The sequence below is a fragment of the Trifolium pratense genome, linkage group LG5 (assembly GCF_020283565.1).
Source record: "Trifolium pratense cultivar HEN17-A07 linkage group LG5, ARS_RC_1.1, whole genome shotgun sequence".
NCBI lineage: Eukaryota > Viridiplantae > Streptophyta > Magnoliopsida > Fabales > Fabaceae > Trifolium > Trifolium pratense.
The window spans coordinates 49,092,784-49,110,813 of NC_060063.1; the positions used below are offsets into that span (position 1 = coordinate 49,092,784).

The following is an 18,030-nucleotide window of genomic DNA, read 5'->3' on the forward strand; positions in this document are numbered from 1 at the left end:
TGAATTAAAATATATTATAATATAAACCATGTCTATAAAAATATGATATTAATCGGAAATTATTTGATATGTGAATGCGATACATCAAAATTAACTCATTTTTTGAAAGTTCGTAAGACGTTAATTTTGATCTATCCCATTGACGTATTAAATAATTTTTGATTAATGTCATATTTTATAAACTTGATCTATGTTAATCTCTCAGTTCCTTTTTAAGTGTCGTTTTAGATCACTGCACTGCACACATGCCGGTGCACAACTTTGATCATTAATATATTTAATTAACTATTATAAAAAAATTATATTTTGAAATATTCATCGAGACAAATTGAATAACATTCTATAAAAAAATTACGATCAAAGTTGATTATATGAATAATGCACACGATCTCCAAACGACAATAAAAAAGAACAGAGAGAGTAATATCTTTCAATCTAACGACCGATTCATAATACAATTTATCCGATAGAAAATTATCAAAAGTGTCATATAAAAAAATTAACACATCGATATCATTTCATCCCGATAAACAAACCCTTAAAATATTCAAGCCTATATATAATGTGATGTGATGAGGGGAAAATAATAACCATACTAATTGAGAAGTGAGAGACACAAACAAAGGTCAAGAGAAGAGAAGAGATCTGATCCAATCCAAACATTAATAAGGGTATCCCACTCATCGCCGACACTCAACCCTAACCTAACCACACCATGTGCAAACAATGAAAAACACTATACCTCACCTTTCTTTTCCAAACCCAAACAAATACCTGGTCCACCAAATTTCAATACCTTATTCCCTCAACTTGCTCCATTCTCATCCAACGCCCACAAATCTCCCATAACCCCAAATCTCGATTCCAACCCTTCGATCATAATCCCTTCTTATACAGTACTCATCACTATCACCACCCCCACCCAAAAATAAATTAAAAAAAATAACAAACACCTCTTTCACTCCTTCACCAATCCAAACTCTTTCTCAGTTTCAGTTCAGATCTGTGGCCACACCAAAACTACACATACAAAATAACACAACACAACACATATATTTTCATTCAAATTTTCATCATTTTTCTATTTTATTTTAGTGGTCATGGTGGAAGCACAAACATGGACAACAAGAAGAATGAGCAATCCAAGATTACTAACATTAGACACAAACGACCAACTTCTAGATATTCCAGCAACACCACCAAGTGATCAAAGAAACAACAACAATCATCACCATCATCTCAACAACATCGGATCCAACAATCTCTTAACAACTTCTCTCATAATCGCTTCATGGTACTTTTCAAACATAGGTGTTCTTCTTCTCAACAAATATCTCCTAAGTTTCTACGGTTACCGTTTCCCTATTTTTCTTACAATGCTTCATATGCTATCTTGCGCTGCTTACAGTTACGCCGCCATAAATCTTCTTCAAATCGTTCCTTTTCAACAGATTCATTCTAAAAAACAGTTTCTAAAGATCTTTGCGCTTAGTGCAATTTTCTGCTTCTCAGTTGTTTGTGGAAATACCTCACTGAGATATCTTCCTGTTTCGTTTAATCAAGCAATTGGTGCAACGACGCCGTTTTTTACGGCGATTTTTGCTTTTTTGATTACTTGCAAAAAAGAAACAGCAGAGGTTTATCTTGCTTTGTTGCCTGTTGTTTTAGGGATTGTTGTTTCGACGAATAGTGAACCTTTGTTTCATTTGTTTGGTTTTTTGGTTTGTGTCGGTTCAACTGCTGGTCGTGCTTTGAAGAGTGTTGTTCAAGGGATTATATTAACATCTGAAGCTGAAAAGCTTCATTCTATGAATTTGCTTCTTTATATGGCTCCTTTGGCGGCATTGATTTTGCTTCCATTTACTTTGTATATTGAAGGCAATGTGTTTGCGATAACAATTGAGAAAGCGAAAACGGATCCTTTTATTGTGTTTTTGTTGATTGGGAATGCTACTGTTGCTTATTTGGTTAATTTGACTAATTTTCTTGTTACTAAGCATACTAGTGCTTTGACTCTTCAAGTTTTGGGGAATGCTAAAGCTGCTGTTGCTGCTGTTGTTTCGGTTTTGATATTCAAAAATCCGGTTACTATGATGGGGATGACTGGTTTTGGGATTACAATCATGGGTGTTGTGCTTTATAGTGAAGCTAAGAAGAGATCTAAAGGTGCATCTCATTGATGATGGATGCACATTTTTTTGGATGGATTTTCGTAAAGGCGTAAACGGTATTTCTTACTTGAATCCTTTGATATTAATATTGATAATTGTTGGGAAATTTTTAATTTTGATTAAATTGTATTTCTGTGGAATTGGATCTGATCAAGTTACAGCAATTGGACTGTATAGGAAGAAGAAGAAAGGGAAAGGGTTACTTAGTTATGTTTGTTTTTACATTGCCTATTGTGTAACCTTATATTAAGTCCCTTTGGAAACATACATTAAGGATTTATAGGAAATATAAAGCTACATTTGTATTTGTGAGGGAGGAAAATTCTCCTTTGCTTCATTTTGTTAATTACATCGTCCATTGTTTCAATTGTGTCTTTTATCATTTGTTATTGTGAATACTTTTTAGCTTTAGTTTTGATTCATTTAGATGCTTAGAATTAATTGCTTATAATGATTTACTACTTCAGTTGATACTTGATAGTTGATAGTCATCTAGGGCTAGGATTTTAATTGCCGTTGAGTCGCAATGTTTGATATTGCATAAAGTTGCAGCCAAATACGGTTGATATAGTCTCAAATCTCAATTATTGTTGTGTTGCGATCGCATTGATATAGTCTCAAATCTCAACTATTGTCGTGTTGTGGTCGCGTTGACATGAAAAGCCACGATTTTGCGGTTACAATTGGTAGGCGGTTTTTTAGAATTCAAACATGGGGTTTGTTTGTTTGCTTTTACTTGTTTATATTGAATTGTATTTTCTTTTTGGATTGATTTGCATTTCATTGCAATTAATGAAATGTTCACTAAACTACTAAAGCTTCCAACTTCTTTTTTATTTTTAGTTTATGTGATCTATTCTCTTTCGCTTATTCGGTTTCAATTTCAAATATATTAGTGTAAAAAATTATAGTTTTGAGGAAGATCGGAGAGTACCCTGAAGTTTATTATCTTAGTAAATTGCCTAGTCAAGAGTCAAGACACTTGCTGATAAATATTTTGCAAGTCACAAATGATCAGTCAAAGAAACTTTTGGAAGGTTACATTTGAAGGACACTTGTGAGTGCATTTGATTTTACAGAATTCTAATTGACAAAGTCAAGTTTAGTTAAAATAATTTCATGCAGTGTCCTGAAAATGCTGAGATGAGATGACAGAACCATGTGGCGGATTCTGTGCCTGCCGCCATAGGCAGCAAAACCTGTATTATATCTACCATGTTTCTGCCATATGTATATGGCAGATTTTTGGTTGACCATCCATCATCATTCATAGCAGTGATTTCATACTTTCTGGACAAACATTCATTATGAAAAGTTTAGTTGCATATTGCTCAGTTCTGAACAAATTGAGTTGTTATCAACTGATTGTACAAATTGTTGGTTCTTTAGGTGAAAATATAAGTATATCTACCCTTTTTAACTGATTGTGCAAATTTCTAGTTGGTTTGCTTTGAAAATTGGGTTGCTGCTAACTTGGTATAACAGTGACATCTCTGCAAAGATTGCAATGGTAATGTAGTTTTCACCCTCAAGGTAGTTCATACTTCAACACCATCCACTATTCAAAGCCTTAAAAAATGACATTATGTCCATGTGTTTGGCCTAATAATCTCTTGAAAACTGGCTGCTGGTACACTATCTCTGTCAAAGCAGTTGTCGGTTAGATTATATTGTGTCTCTATTTTTTTGGTACAAGATTGTATCGTGTCTTTATCGGATTTGGATCCTCCAATTTTTCCTCATGTTCTCTCCTTTTTTCTTAATCCAAGGGTTGATTTTCTCTCCTTTTTATTCTTTGTAATTTACCAACCCTTGGATTAAGAAAAAGGAGAGAAAACATGAGGGAAAATTAGAGAGATCCAAATCCGTCTTTATCAATTGCCTGTTTGAAAGCTTAGACTATCACTTACTAGTTGTTTTGGAACTAATATTATGGACAAAGTCTTGTGTGCAATGTTAGGTGTGTAGTGATATATCACTACAGTTTTGACTGTTTTGACTACGTGTGACTTGTTACCAAAAATAGATTAATGAGGGAGAACATTGTCAAATTAATTGAGAACTTGTTACATCAACTTCTACTAGACACTCTAATTCAACCGAGACTTGTATTCAACATCGCTTAGCATAAACTACATTACTTATAGGTCTTACAATCTCATGTGCACATGGTCTATAGGTGGTAAAGAATGAGGAGAAATTATTTGTCTTTTTATTTATGGGTTAGGTTTGAAAGATTTGTTTAAAAAATTTATCAAGTAAATCTTCTTTCATATTCTTTGTGATGTTTCGCATTGGTCTTGTAGAATTGGAGATTTTAATATTATTTTTGCAATGAATCATAAAAAATAGTTGTAAAAAATTGTATAAAAAGCATTTAAAAGTTTAATACATTTTAACAAATGAAAATATAGTTAACTATTTAATATTTTGAAATACTTGTGTGTGAACTACATTTGAAGTTACATCAATATGATAATATTAATTACTCAAGGTTAATAGCATGTTTCTAGAGACAGACTCTATAACTGCAAAGCTGCAATAGTTATAACACATCTATAACTTGAAATAACACGACTAACATAATCATTTCTCTTAATTAATGATGTTAAGCATCCAATTTTGTTTTTGGTAGTTGTGACATGTGTTGGCATGTACACTATTTTTATAGTTGGGCACTCTTTCTAGAGTGATTAATGTGATATTTCATGAAGCATGTGAAAAATTGGACGGGTCACTATTTTATAGTATGAACACCCTATTTTTAGAGAAGGATTAATGTGATTTCTCATATATATTTTTTATCATGTTTTAATATGATTAAGTGGACTGATTTGTTGGAAAATTTTCTCAATGCGAGTAAAAAAAAATTATGGACTCGTAAGCCTCTTGAACTTCTACTATAATGATAATGAGGACACAAAAACTCCACCCTTAGGTAGATACAATTTTTATCTAATAAATAAATAAATTCTTTACGTGGTTCTCTTTTCTTTGACAATTTTCTCTCTTGAGTAAAACTATCTTGTACAAGACCAATCGTCAGTTGGTTTAGTGGTGATTGGCGTTGAACTTGGTAGGGAGGACTGCGGTTCGATCCCCCGCAACTGCGATTGGGAGGGGGCTAGAATCACTTGATGCCAGAACTGACCCCCGAACTAGATTAACCGGTAGTGTAAAACCGAAGAAAAAAAGACTATCTTGTACAAGGTTATATTTTTTGCTTGCTTGCTTGCTTGCTTGCTTGCTTGCTTGTGGTTGTTATATGTTGTTCTGCATGTCCAATATCTTATTTCATGGAGATGGACATTACACGCCATGTCACTTGTTATTTATATGCATTTTGTCAACATGTCACTTGCATCTCAATAATTTAGTGGCGGAACTGGAATTTTTTCGCAAGGGGGCCACTAAAATAGTTAAGTAACATAGTATATAAATTAAATATAAAAATTATATTATGTACAAAAATTTAATCATCAATAAAACAAATTATATACTTTAAGATAATACTCTGTGTGTGTTAAGTGATTTGAAATAATCAATAATTGACTTTGAACTAATATTTGCAAAAAGTTGATCATTAGAAAATAATATGTTTATTATTATATTACACGAGTACTAAAAAAAAACTGTGTTTTCAATTGAAAATGGTTGGGTTTTTTTTAGGAAAAAAAATAGAAATTGTGAATGTTTTATATTGAAATATACATATCAAAATTAACTTTTTTTTTTAAGTAAAATGTCCTTTAATGGCTTGATACAATGTTTTTTTTTGGTACAGATACAATGTTTTTTTTATAGAGGCTTGATATATTGTTCTACATTGTTTTGTCACCAAAGAATTGATTTTCCTTTAAAAAACAAAGGGTCTTGTTAACATGTGCCCTTCAAAAGTCAAAATACATAAATTAACATTTAATAATTTCTATTTTTTCTTCCTTAACATGTACCTCCAAAAACAAAATAAGTTCCCTCAAGAAGTTGAACACAGAACCTCTTTGAGGGAGGTCGCAACTTGTATCCGCTCGGCCAATGATCATTATTGGTGTTTCCTTCCAAAACTAATACATATAATATATACATTTGTAATTTTATAAAATTTCAAGGGTATTTTAGTAATTTATTATTTTTCCGGGGTGGCCGTGGCCACCCCTGGTTCCACATATGGCAACATGTATCATTTGCATGTTGTCATTTACATGGATTTTGTCATTTTTTATTTTATGCAACACGCCAAACATGCAACATGCCACTTGTCATTTGCATTTCATACAACACATCAAGCGTTTAACATACAACTTGCATCTCATGTTACATGCCAAATGTATAACAATATAAAATGCAATTTGTCTTCACCTCAGCTCGTTTGGAAAGAGGAGCGAAACAAATCCAATCCTCCTCTCTAGCTTTGGTTCGTATTGGGAGTGTTCTCCTTTTGGTGGCGGCTTGCCTCCCATCCGGTACTTTCTCGTCTACTAGGGGGTGCGGACACATATATGGCGATGACTGAACCCCACATGATTTTGGAGGGATTAGAGTTACAAAATTGTTATCATGACAACATTCCTTTTATTATAATTAAGATAAGATTAAGATTAAGATAATATTAAGATAAGATAAAAATAAGATAAGTTTCTACCCAAAAAAAGATAAAAATAAGATAAGTAAATAGGTGGGAGAAAATAAATATAAAAAAGAAGAGAAGAAAAAACGTGATGAGTAATAATCATAATGGAAATACTAATTAATGCGTGCACTCAGGGCACTCTTTAAGAATTTTAAATAGAAAAATTTTATAAAAATATGTGGACCCAATGCATGAAAAACTAAAATATTTAATTTTATGAATAAATATTTTTTAAATGTGATTCTTAAAAAAAATAACTGGGAACACTCGTTAATAATACTCTTACAATAATAATAAAAGTAAATGCAATACAATGTTAGCAAGGTTCATTTGAATGGTAATCCATCCTATTTTAAAAGCACTTTGCATATATTTTATACTACAAGAAAATGCAACAAGAGAAAGGGATAGTGTAAGTATGAAAGCAACGTAAAATGATCCCCGTGCTGTCTGTGTTTCTCATGCCAGCATTGCTTTCAAGTTGCTCCTAAGTCCTAAGTCCTAACCATAACCTATATACACCACAAAGGCACAAACCCAAAGTCAAAAAAAAAAAACTTACAGATTTTCATTCACGAGATATATGTCCCATAACACTAACTTTTCACTCAAAGCAATGGCTTAGCTTCCATTTCATGAACACAAGAAGTCACCTTTTTTCTTCTAACTTCTCATGAGGTGCATGTGTCCCTCCCATTACACACACATAAAAACCACACAACTTGGTTAAAAACTAATAATTCAAATTGAGTTATAGCTTAATTGTTTTGCTAAACATATACATTATAGACAGAAAACTTATGGACAGGGAACCTAAAAATTCTTTCCAAACACATTTTATGGACATACATCATGAAGTTTTATCTGAAGGAGACGAAGAAGCAACGATAAAAAACGAGGAAAAGGAAGAGAAGCACTTGAATAAAACAACTAGAGCTCGAGAAATGAAAAGAAACCATAGAAGTATTAACAGACAATTTTCTCTTGAGACAGGATTCTCTGTTTTGAATAGAGAAAGAAAAGGTAAAGATGAGAGGAAGGTTCTGACAAGAAGTGGAACAAGCTTAGGAGGTTTTGATTCGTCGAATAAGATTGGTTTGGACGGACATAAAAGAGATTTTAGTATCTTTAAGACGAAATCCAGTCTCAGTAAGCAGAATTCTTTGTTGCCAAGAAAATTTGAGAAGGAGTTGGAGTCTCAGAAGATTAATGGTACTTCCGGTGTGGATGATGATTCTGTTAATGCAAATGTTCCTGCTGGTAGATACTTTGCTGCTCTTAGAGGACCAGAATTAGATGAAGTCAAGGTGAGACACTGCTACTAGCTATATTTTACACTTTTACTTCAAGTTGCATGCATACATTTGCTTCAAGGTGAGACACTTTTACTTCAAGTATATATATGATAAATTAATGCTGTGCATACATTTCATACAGGATTACGAGGACATTCTGCTCCCCACAGATGAGCAGTGGCCCTTTCTCCTTCGGTTCCCTATCGGATGCTTTGGTATCTGTCTCGGCCTAAGCAGCCAAGCAGTTTTATGGCGTAACATGGCAACAAGCCCTGCCACAAGGTTTCTCCATATTTCTCCAGATATCAATTTTTTAATATGGGTGTTGGCCTTAGCAGTGCTAATAGCTGTTTCCATCACTTATATTCTCAAATGCATATTCTACTTTGAAGCAGTGAGAAGAGAGTATTTCCATCCAGTTCGTATCAACTTCTTCTTTGCCCCTTGGGTTGTCTGCATGTTTTTAGCCATCTCTGTACCATCTAGAATACACCCACAACAAACCCTTCACCCTGCCATCTGGTGCACTTTCATAGTACCTTATTTTCTCCTTGAACTCAAAATCTATGGCCAGTGGCTTTCCGGAGGCAAACGACGTCTGTCTAAGGTTGCAAATCCCTCTAACCATCTTTCTGTATCAGGTAACTTTGTTGGAGCAATTTTAGCTTCAAAAGTTGGTTGGAAGGAACCTGCCAAATTCTTTTGGGCTGTTGGCTTTGCACATTACCTGGTTGTGTTTGTTACATTGTATCAGAGATTGCCAACAAGTGAGGCACTGCCTAAAGAGCTACATCCTGTGTACTCAATGTTTATTGCCGCTCCCTCCGCAGCTTGTATTGCTTGGCAGAGTATCTATGGAGAGTTTGATGGGATATCCAGAAATTGCTACTTCATCGCCTTGTTTCTCTACATTTTACTTGTCGTCCGTATCAAATTCTTCACTGGTTTTAGGTACAATATTTTCTCCACTAAAAAAATATAATAATCCAAGGTTTAGGTTTTAGGATACTAAAGAGTAATTATTATTGTTTTCATGGACAGGTTTTCAGTGGCGTGGTGGGCTTACACCTTCCCCATGACAACCGTATCAGTGGCAACCATCAAGTATGCAGAGGAGGTCCCTGCCTTCATAAGTAGGGGTCTTGCTCTTGGGCTTGCATTTATGTCAACAACTATGGTCTCTGTTTTGTTTGTGTCCACTCTTCTGCATGCTTTCTATTGGCGCACTTTGTTCCCAAATGATCTTGCTATTGCCATAACAAAGAGGAAGCAAGGCGGGGAGAAGAAACCCTTGAAGAAGGCCTATGACATTAAGCGTTGGACAAAGAAAGCTCTGACCAAGAACTCAGAGAACAAGGATACTAGTAAGAATAATGGTTACAACAGCCCGGGCGATAATAACGGTGTTATAGCCTAGGATGGGCAGCAGCATACTCCAGTGTTGCCATTATAATTCTAACGTGGGATCAATTGTAGATTTATATTATCTTGAGCATATTATGCTCCAGAGTTATATTTGAATGGTAGTTTGTGTTTAAAATAATTAAAATGCTTCATATATAGATTAGCTAATTGTCTAATTTTAGCTATTTCATTTGTTAGACTATAGCTACTTTATCAATTTCTTTTAATCAACACTGCTCTCAATGGTTAATGATCCTTTAGGACTCGGTCAATTTGTTTTTGAGGACACAAGTCAATCAATTCAATCATTGATTACATCATACTAGTAACATAATGATTTAATAATTTATACTATATGGTTAAACCAAACAAGCGTAAATAAATTACTTTAAAAACAAAAGATAAGCTTAAGGACAATGGAACACTTGCCTTTAATGATTTACTTTTTCGATTAATGATTATGAATCTATGATCAAGATCAGTAAAATACAAGCTATGCACCTGGACATGTTAATTTCTAAACTTTTCTAAGATTCTTTTTACAGTAAGAACCATCTCTCATCAGAAAAGAGTTAGCCATCTGTCAGATTCAACTATGTACCGTCAATCTTCACATACATCAGCAACAAAACTTCAAGTCATATGCCCATAACAAAGCTGGTTGCACATTTCCCTCTTACTGTCACCGAATTCCCAGGCTCCTGGATCATTTCAGTTAGAAAGCTGAATATAAAAGGAGTCCTTTTTTTTAAACAGGGGGTGATTTAACAATCGAATGTGTTAATTAAACACGGAAAATAGCATCAGTGGTACATACCTCCTTGCACTTAACAGACTGTGGCAACCACCATTCCCATGATGAATTTGCTTTGCCCCGAAAGTAAAAGGCTTCTCCTACATCATTTGTGTCAGCAGATGATCAAATTTATCATACATGGTGTATCACTAAAGAATAGAAACATGTTTTGTAAATAACAAGAAGAACAAAGATATGAAAAGAATAGAAGAAGAATAGGGCTCAACAAAATTCATGCTCTTCAGAGTTCAGACACTGCTATACTTAATATATTACCTCTTGGTCCAGACGAAAAGAATTTAATATATTTTCTTTTGAATCCTTGCCCTAAGAAATACATGACTCAATACAATGCTAAGAGAAATGGAAAATAATCCAAAGAGTATTACATGTAATTCAAAATTATAGAGGGTAAACCTTTCTGCACATTCTGGATTGTTGAGGCAGTTTGAAATGAGATCCATTATTTGGCTGGGCTTCAGATGTCAGAGACAACTAACATTCCAAGAAAGTAGAATGATTGAGAATAATGGAAATCGATCAACAAATTACATCAAGAAATAAAGGTAGCTAAATGAAAGAATAAGTTCACCTTGCTAAAGAGTTCAATGGGAGGGTTATGCTGAATCCCCTTTTCAGCATGTAAATCAAATTCCTGTATGAATTGTAGCAAGGCAGCCAATAAAATTTTCTATCCGAAAAAATATAATAGGAGAATAAAACCTATTAAACTGTATGCCTCACCATTGGCACTGTTGTTTCCTTGTTGGTATGTAAAGCACCAGCATGCTCTTTACTAGATAGTATCTGCATTCAAACATTTTGGAGTTAAATATAGCAGATCAAAACAAAAGGATGTGGAAGATAAAACTAAGGCTTAAGCATCATTTTCATCTGTGCATGTAAACAAATTTTTGCTTTTAGTCAATGAAAAATATCTTGTTTGTTTTTTATCCTTGAATTGTCCAAAGAAGAAGAAACCCTTATTCCACACCGTCATCCAACTTAGATGCCGCATGGCTTTAAACTTTCATGAGGTACGACCATATGGACATTTGTATATTTGCAATGACAAAAATTATGTTTGAGCTTAAAACTAAAGCAAAAATGACATTTGCACTCTGACACTTTACTAGGCCTTAATGATCATCCCCTTTGTAGGTAACCCTTTCTAAGCCACCAACAACCAGGCTCTGATACCAGTTGATAAATATCCAAGTATTTGGGGAACTCTACCTTAAAAGCGCTTTTAGGAGGGAGAACAACCAAGCAACTTTAATACTCTATCGAACGTCTCATGCTATTCAATGTGGGACTTGGATACCTCATAATACCAAGTCCCTACAAGAATACCTTTCCAGAATAGAACAGTTTGACAATTATAGGTCTAAGATTGAATGTTATACTAGTATGATTGAGATAATAATCAATATTTCAGGATAAAGACATTAAATTATCAATGCAAATTTTGTTACATTTGTCATTGAAGTCTAAGATTGTATAAACAATTTTAAATGGAGAAAACATGGTTAAAATAAGACATGTTAAAATTATAACTCATCAATCATTTGAAATTATTATTTAAGTACGTAGTGTTTTCCATGTTATATTACCAAAATTTGTAAACAATGTCTCGTTACCTTCTTATTAAGAGGTTGAGCTTTAAAAATATGAGTAAAACCCAGTCCATCATGCTTTGGGGCACCCATAGCAGCAGGCCTACATAAAGACAGAATCCAGTAATTAGTACCATAATTTCATGAATTGTCAGAGTTAGAATGAGCTTTCATGATGGCATTTGTTACCTTCTGGCATCCTTGATTTTATGTTCAAGAGCAGAAACAGAAGTATGCTTGTCCCAACCCTGCAACCAGAGAACTTTGGGTTCTAAGAGACTATACATATCTACCATGTAATAGGAAAATAAACATAAAATGCAAATCAAATTAATCAATCATAAAAAGTAATAAATATTTCTCCTATTTGAAATTCAACTGGATATAAGAACACAAATGACATGATACTGCTTAAAACTATATAAACTAAATTACCTTATCAGAATCATTGGAGTGATGTGAAGATGAGGTAGCAGATGTGTGTTGCATAGCCCTCTCCGTAGTCTTCAAGTGAAACTCCTGAAAAGTTGACATAGAAAACCTGAGCTTCAATATTACTAATGCTGAAAAAACTTTGTTTTCGTGATTAATTGTTAGCTTGGTTCATTTCCTTTTTACAATATAATGAAATTGTGATAAATATATAGATGAGCGGATAACAAGAATCAAAAGACTCAATCCTTACTCGAAATTCTGGCAAGTGCGGAGTGCTCCTTTTGGGAAGTGGCAATGAAGGAGCCTCGAGAATCTAGATTATGAACATGATTAGAGAATATGATGGATATATGCACCAAAATTAACCAAACAATAGCAATAATATCTACAGCGTGTACCAACCCTCCTATTCAATGGACGAGCTTTGAACCTGGGGGCGGCCACTGTCATGTGCTCTGCCTCTCCAACAATTTTGGGTCTGTTGAGGATAAATATATCTCAATGTCTAATGTCTATTATCTCAAGACAAAAATTTATCATCAAAATTTCAGTGAAATAATACTCATCCAAAACCACAAACCTTATCCTTTGTGCTCTGTGTGCTGTCTTTAGGTCCGGCTCTCTTGGAATAGTAAGCTTCAGCTTGGAACATGCAGAGTTTTGCTCAACAGTGACAGCCTGCAACAATAAGTGAATGTAAAGATTAGATCAGGGCATCAGGCAAACCTCTTTCACACCCCTTTAAAAGATAGGAATCAGTCCTGCTATTCCCATTTAAAGTTTGGGTACTCAAAAGAGGTTCCCTTAATCATTGAAAAATTTCCACTCAACAATAGTCTCGTAATATGAAGGAAAAAAAATACATTTTTTTACTTCATAAGAATAGAGTACTTGACAATTTTGTCCAATCTACTTTTTCCAAGGCAAGATTTAAGAAATATGCATTAGGATTCATACCCTCATAGGTTTCTTGTGCACAAAATTAGTTTGCTGCTTCGTATCAGTAACCTGTCACAGAAGATATAGTAAGCATTTCAAATCCGCAGTCTAAAAAAAATATGATGCAATATTACCTAAGCCCCGTTAAAATTAATGGTCCATGGTCAGGTGCTTCCACAGAACTGCAGAAATATGGGGAACTATAATATAATTCCAATTATGTATTTTAGGGATGAGAAGAACACGACCCACCTTGCCAGGCCAATTGACCCGGACTATTATGATCAGACCTGACCAGAAATAACTGGATCTAAGTGGGTATCATCCAATAAACCAATATTCAATAAGGGATGAGTTCGGGTCAACCTTCGTATTATCTGGCCTAACCCATAATATGTACGTGTGAGAGATATTAATAATTTTTATTAGATGTATCTTTTTTATTACTTAAAAATGTCCTGCGTTCAACTTATCCTTTTAATTTAAGTTTGAGTTCAATCTTCTACTTCTAAAATAACATTTTTTTTACAGTGGTATAGTGCCACTTTTCTTAGTTGTGTCCTAAAAATAAAGGAGATAAAAATTCATGCATATAGAGGGAAATGCTGATACACACACACACCAATTGTATGATCTAGATTCTTATGACCACTGCTATGTAAATTTCATGAATATTATTTAGCATATACTTCAGATCAACCCAGTTCAATCTTTCCCAATTTTAATCTTCATTAGACATCTACATCATCCATTTTCTTCGTGTCTATGGTCTAGTTTAGGTATAGAGAATTATTCCAGTCAAAAATTAGGGGTGGCGAGAGACTAAAAAAACCATTATAACTAATCCTAACACTCCTAAATGTTAGACAAAATGTTATCCATAGCCTAGTTGCTAGACTCACACGCCTTAAGTGTGGAGAAGTGGGGGGGAACCCAGATTCGAACACAGACTCCTGCATATGTCCTTGCCGCTACCAACTGGGTTGTACTTACAGGACATGTTATGCATTACTGTATTTTTGATTTTTTTTGAAAATAGTTATGCATTATTTGGAACTTAGGGAAATGCACAAAATTTTACTGCATTAAATAGTCAACTTTATCATCAAACTCAAGCAGACAAATACAAATGCAGTTTCTACAAATGTTATAAATTCAGAGGAGGAAGAATATAAAAATTTGAACACCTTGCACAAATGACCACCCTCTAATTTTTGCCGTTTGGCAGCTTGGCTTTCTACTCCAGAGGATGTGGATAAATTCATTTCCTTCTGAGCTAGTTGCTTCCGAAATCTGAGAATTGAAGAGTTGAAGATATAATGTTATGCAATGATACGTACTGAAAAATAATAAAGAATAAAATGCACACCCAAGTTACGAAGCACCTAAATTATTAAACCCGGTTGAGCAAACAAAGATACTGTGGGAGAATGCATTGTTAACATGGAACATTTCAAAAGGAATAGCAATTTACAGTGCACTCTACTACCACATACACCTCACCCAATGAGCTGTGAAAAAAAAACATCATGTCTATTTAACTCTGAAAAAAGGATAAGTTGTTCCAATAATCACCTTGAACCAACATTTTTAGCTGGGCGATTTTGCCTAGACAACTGAGTAGCTGTAGGTTTCATTAATGTTGAACCCTTTGGCACATCAGGTTTAAAATTAGAATTCAAACTGTTACCGATTGGTTTGCTGCCATAGGTGTGACCTAGAAGAGACAGAAATACACGTCATGCAAATGGGAGAATTTACAAGTTGTGGCATATATATAGAATCGCAAACATTTAATGCAAGAAATAACAAAAGTAGAGTCTAAAACATGGTTATGTGATAGATAAAAAACCATTCCAGCGTGTCTACTTTAACACCTAAAGCTTTGGGAATAATTAGTTTTTGACGTAGATTTAAAATTTAAAGTTGATCCTTGCCGCCAAGGCGCCAACATAATTCAAAACCAAAATAAATTTCAAAACTTTTGGGAGCGTCAACCCTTGGTATTATGGAACTTCGGTTCATAAAAAACATTACCATGGTACAAGAAACAATTGCAATATGAGCAACTTCCACTGTAAATTGAGTTTCAAGAAATGTATTGATGGTGCTAAAGTTATAGTTGTGAAACTAGCAAGTTGATGGTTGGATTCACGTAAGGATTGTAAGATGTTAAGCCACTAAACAAATCTACCGTCCTCTGGTTAGAATATAGATCATCGTGTCAGATTTATTATGCATAGGCAACTGCAGTGGCCTCGTCGTTATTTTATAAATTTTTAGCTATCGAGCAAGAGATCTTTCAACCAAATGCTTTCTAACTAAAAAATATGAACTGGAAGGCACTATCAACCAGACTATGAACGTGTTTCTGAAATCATCAAAGTTTAAGACAACTGTATTAGGATATAACCCCCATTACACAACAAATTTTGTTCATTTGGACAAATTACAACCAACTATTTCTTCCAGAGGAATTGGCATTTATACTGAGAAGAAAGTCACTATCACAATTTACGTAAGGCCTGAATGAAACCTTTGAGTTGGATGATTAAAACATTAAGCTAAGACTTTGCAGATCCAAGACACACACATCTTAATAGTAAAAAACATGGAAACACCTCAACACATATTCCATATAATTAATCACATGACTCAAGCACCAACACAGGGACCCTACGAGACCCCGGGGAAAAAGAAGAGAAAAAAAAAAGTGATTACCAATTTCCTTGTAGTTTTGAAAAACAAACAATGATATAATAAGTCCTGATATATACATGACGGATTCCACTTTAATCCCTTAAATTGTTGGACCCTACCAATCTAGTCCCCACATTATCAATATTCTAAATCGTCCTGAAATTACAAAATGTTAATCAAATCCGTTCCTCCGTTGGTATTTACATAGACTGTAAACAACATAAAGCTGATAACATTTTACAATTTAGTTTCTTCTTTACTAAATTATACTTTTAAACTCGGTCCCCCTAACCCTAATTCTTGCCTCCGTCCCTTGACGAATCTGATTAACATTTTACAATTTTAATCGTCATTTTGAAATACCGATAATGTCAACAACTCGGTACATAAATCCTACAATTTCAAGAATAAATTGAGTATATACTACTATATACATCAATTTCAAAGGCCGATTCATGGCATTTAATGATAATGTGAGTCACATTACAGTAAAATCAACAGAAGAAATGAACAAACATACCGTCAACAATGTCAGAAATTTCCATCGCAGAAGAAACAGTAGTAGGACCAGCTTCTTCTTTATCATCATCAATATTACTCATAGCACATTCAACATTCTTCAATTTCGTTGACCGGTCAACATCCAATTCAAATTCTTCTCTCACCGCTAACTTCGTAACAAAAGCTAAATCAAAGAAACAACATTTAATTTCAAACAAAATTAACATTTAAACAAAAAAATAAAAAATAATCGAAGAAATGAAAGAAGACTAACGAGAAGGAGGGTAATTTGGGGCAGTTTGAAACCAAAGTTGAGCTTGATGAGATTCAAAAGAAGATTCAGGACGAGTGAAATCGAAGAAACGAGCAGCGTCAAATTCGTAATCGAGATCAATTTCATGAGCAACAAAAACGTGTTGTATTTCAGCGTCATCGTTTTCTTCTTCTTCTTCTTCCATAGTCGTCATTGTAGTAGTAGTAGTCATGATGATGGTTGTGAGTAATCTACTATTAATCAGTGTATATATTGGATTGTAAATAGTGTGTCAGCGAGTGGGTGAGGTGAGTTAAAATGCGGGTTGAATGTGTAGGACCCGAATAGGATCCGAATATTGGATTTTCAAAGACTATGATTGAGACTACTGCTGCTGCTGACTGCTCTCCCTGTCTCTTGTCTTCTCTCAGTGTAGAGTAGTCACTAGTGACTGACTTGGGGGGTTTAATTTTCATTTATTTATACGCCCAATTTTATTTCTTTATCTTTTTGTTAAAAAAAACAATGAACCTAAATAAAAGAGAATATCCGCTTTTTAGGTATATTGAGAATTCAATGTATTTAGCTTATAATATAGACTAAATACATTAGATTCTCAATTAATCTATAATCAATAAAAATTATCAGTGTCGTTCAGTGGTGATTAACGCTAAACTTTATAGGGAGGATTACGGTTCGATCCCCTGCAACTAAGATTAGGAGAGGATTGGAATCACTTAATGTCGGAACTCACCCTTGAATTAGATTAAATTGGTGGTGAAAGCCAAAAAAAAAAAATAACCAATAAAAATTCTTTTTACATCTTCCCTTGAAATTTATTTTAAAGAAAACAGAAAAAATCATACTTTAAATTAGCATATTTTACTTTTCTTAATAAGTGGATTTTATTTATTTTTGCTTATAATAAGGGACGAAACGAGTATAAAATGTGAATTATATCATTTTGCTTAAGAATAAAAACTTTTACATGCAACTACAAATTTCAAGATTTGGATCTCTTCCATTTTTTCTCTCATATTGTCTCTCCTTTTTTTAATCCAATGTTGTTAAACTATGTTAAGTTTAGCATTGTCGACATTGTATATATTTTTTTGGTAACAGAGCTATGAAGATAAAGGGAAAAAAACCAAAAAGAAGATTGGTATTTAAGGAATAAGGTTCTTATATCATCGTTCCTGAGCAGGTCACGAACAACTTCCGGATTAGAGGTATGGCTTGAGAAGTCGGCATCTGATGAGACTCCAAGCTTGACGAAAAAGTCTGCGCATT

The 18,030-nt window shown here is 34.0% G+C and overlaps 3 protein-coding genes across 4 annotated transcripts; 2 read left to right on the forward strand and 1 right to left on the reverse strand.

Annotated features, from left to right (window-relative positions):
- Positions 1-410: 410 nt before the first annotated feature.
- Positions 411-2,567, forward strand: LOC123887237 (probable sugar phosphate/phosphate translocator At1g12500). The gene has a single exon (XM_045936516.1). It carries the CDS (start codon positions 1,101-1,103, stop codon positions 2,178-2,180), a length of 1,080 nt encoding a protein of 359 aa, XP_045792472.1. The 5' UTR covers positions 411-1,100; the 3' UTR covers positions 2,181-2,567.
- A 4,890-nt stretch (positions 2,568-7,457) lies between these two features.
- On the forward strand, positions 7,458-9,774 carry LOC123887238 (guard cell S-type anion channel SLAC1). Its single transcript, XM_045936517.1, has 3 exons — positions 7,458-8,108; positions 8,239-9,047; positions 9,138-9,774. Exons 1-3 carry the CDS (start codon positions 7,602-7,604, stop codon positions 9,511-9,513), a joined length of 1,692 nt encoding a protein of 563 aa, XP_045792473.1. The 5' UTR covers positions 7,458-7,601; the 3' UTR covers positions 9,514-9,774.
- Positions 9,775-9,907: 133 nt separating this feature from the next.
- On the reverse strand, positions 9,908-17,193 carry LOC123887239 (protein TPX2-like). Of its 2 annotated transcripts, XM_045936518.1 has the most exons (17): positions 16,762-17,193; positions 16,507-16,671; positions 14,862-15,003; positions 14,474-14,579; positions 13,305-13,355; positions 12,928-13,025; positions 12,750-12,825; positions 12,598-12,660; positions 12,348-12,431; positions 12,102-12,160; positions 11,937-12,015; positions 11,041-11,103; positions 10,889-10,951; positions 10,714-10,791; positions 10,573-10,623; positions 10,318-10,394; positions 9,908-10,201 (listed from the first exon to the last, which is right to left on the reverse strand). In XM_045936518.1, the coding sequence occupies exons 1-17, from the start codon at positions 16,970-16,972 to the stop codon at positions 10,183-10,185; spliced, it is 1,485 nt and encodes a 494-aa protein (XP_045792474.1). In that variant the 5' UTR covers positions 16,973-17,193; the 3' UTR covers positions 9,908-10,182. The 2 variants fall into 2 exon arrangements, with proteins under 2 accessions (XP_045792474.1, XP_045792475.1); XM_045936519.1 differs by lacking the exon at positions 10,573-10,623.
- Between the last annotated feature and the right edge of the window lie 837 nt (positions 17,194-18,030).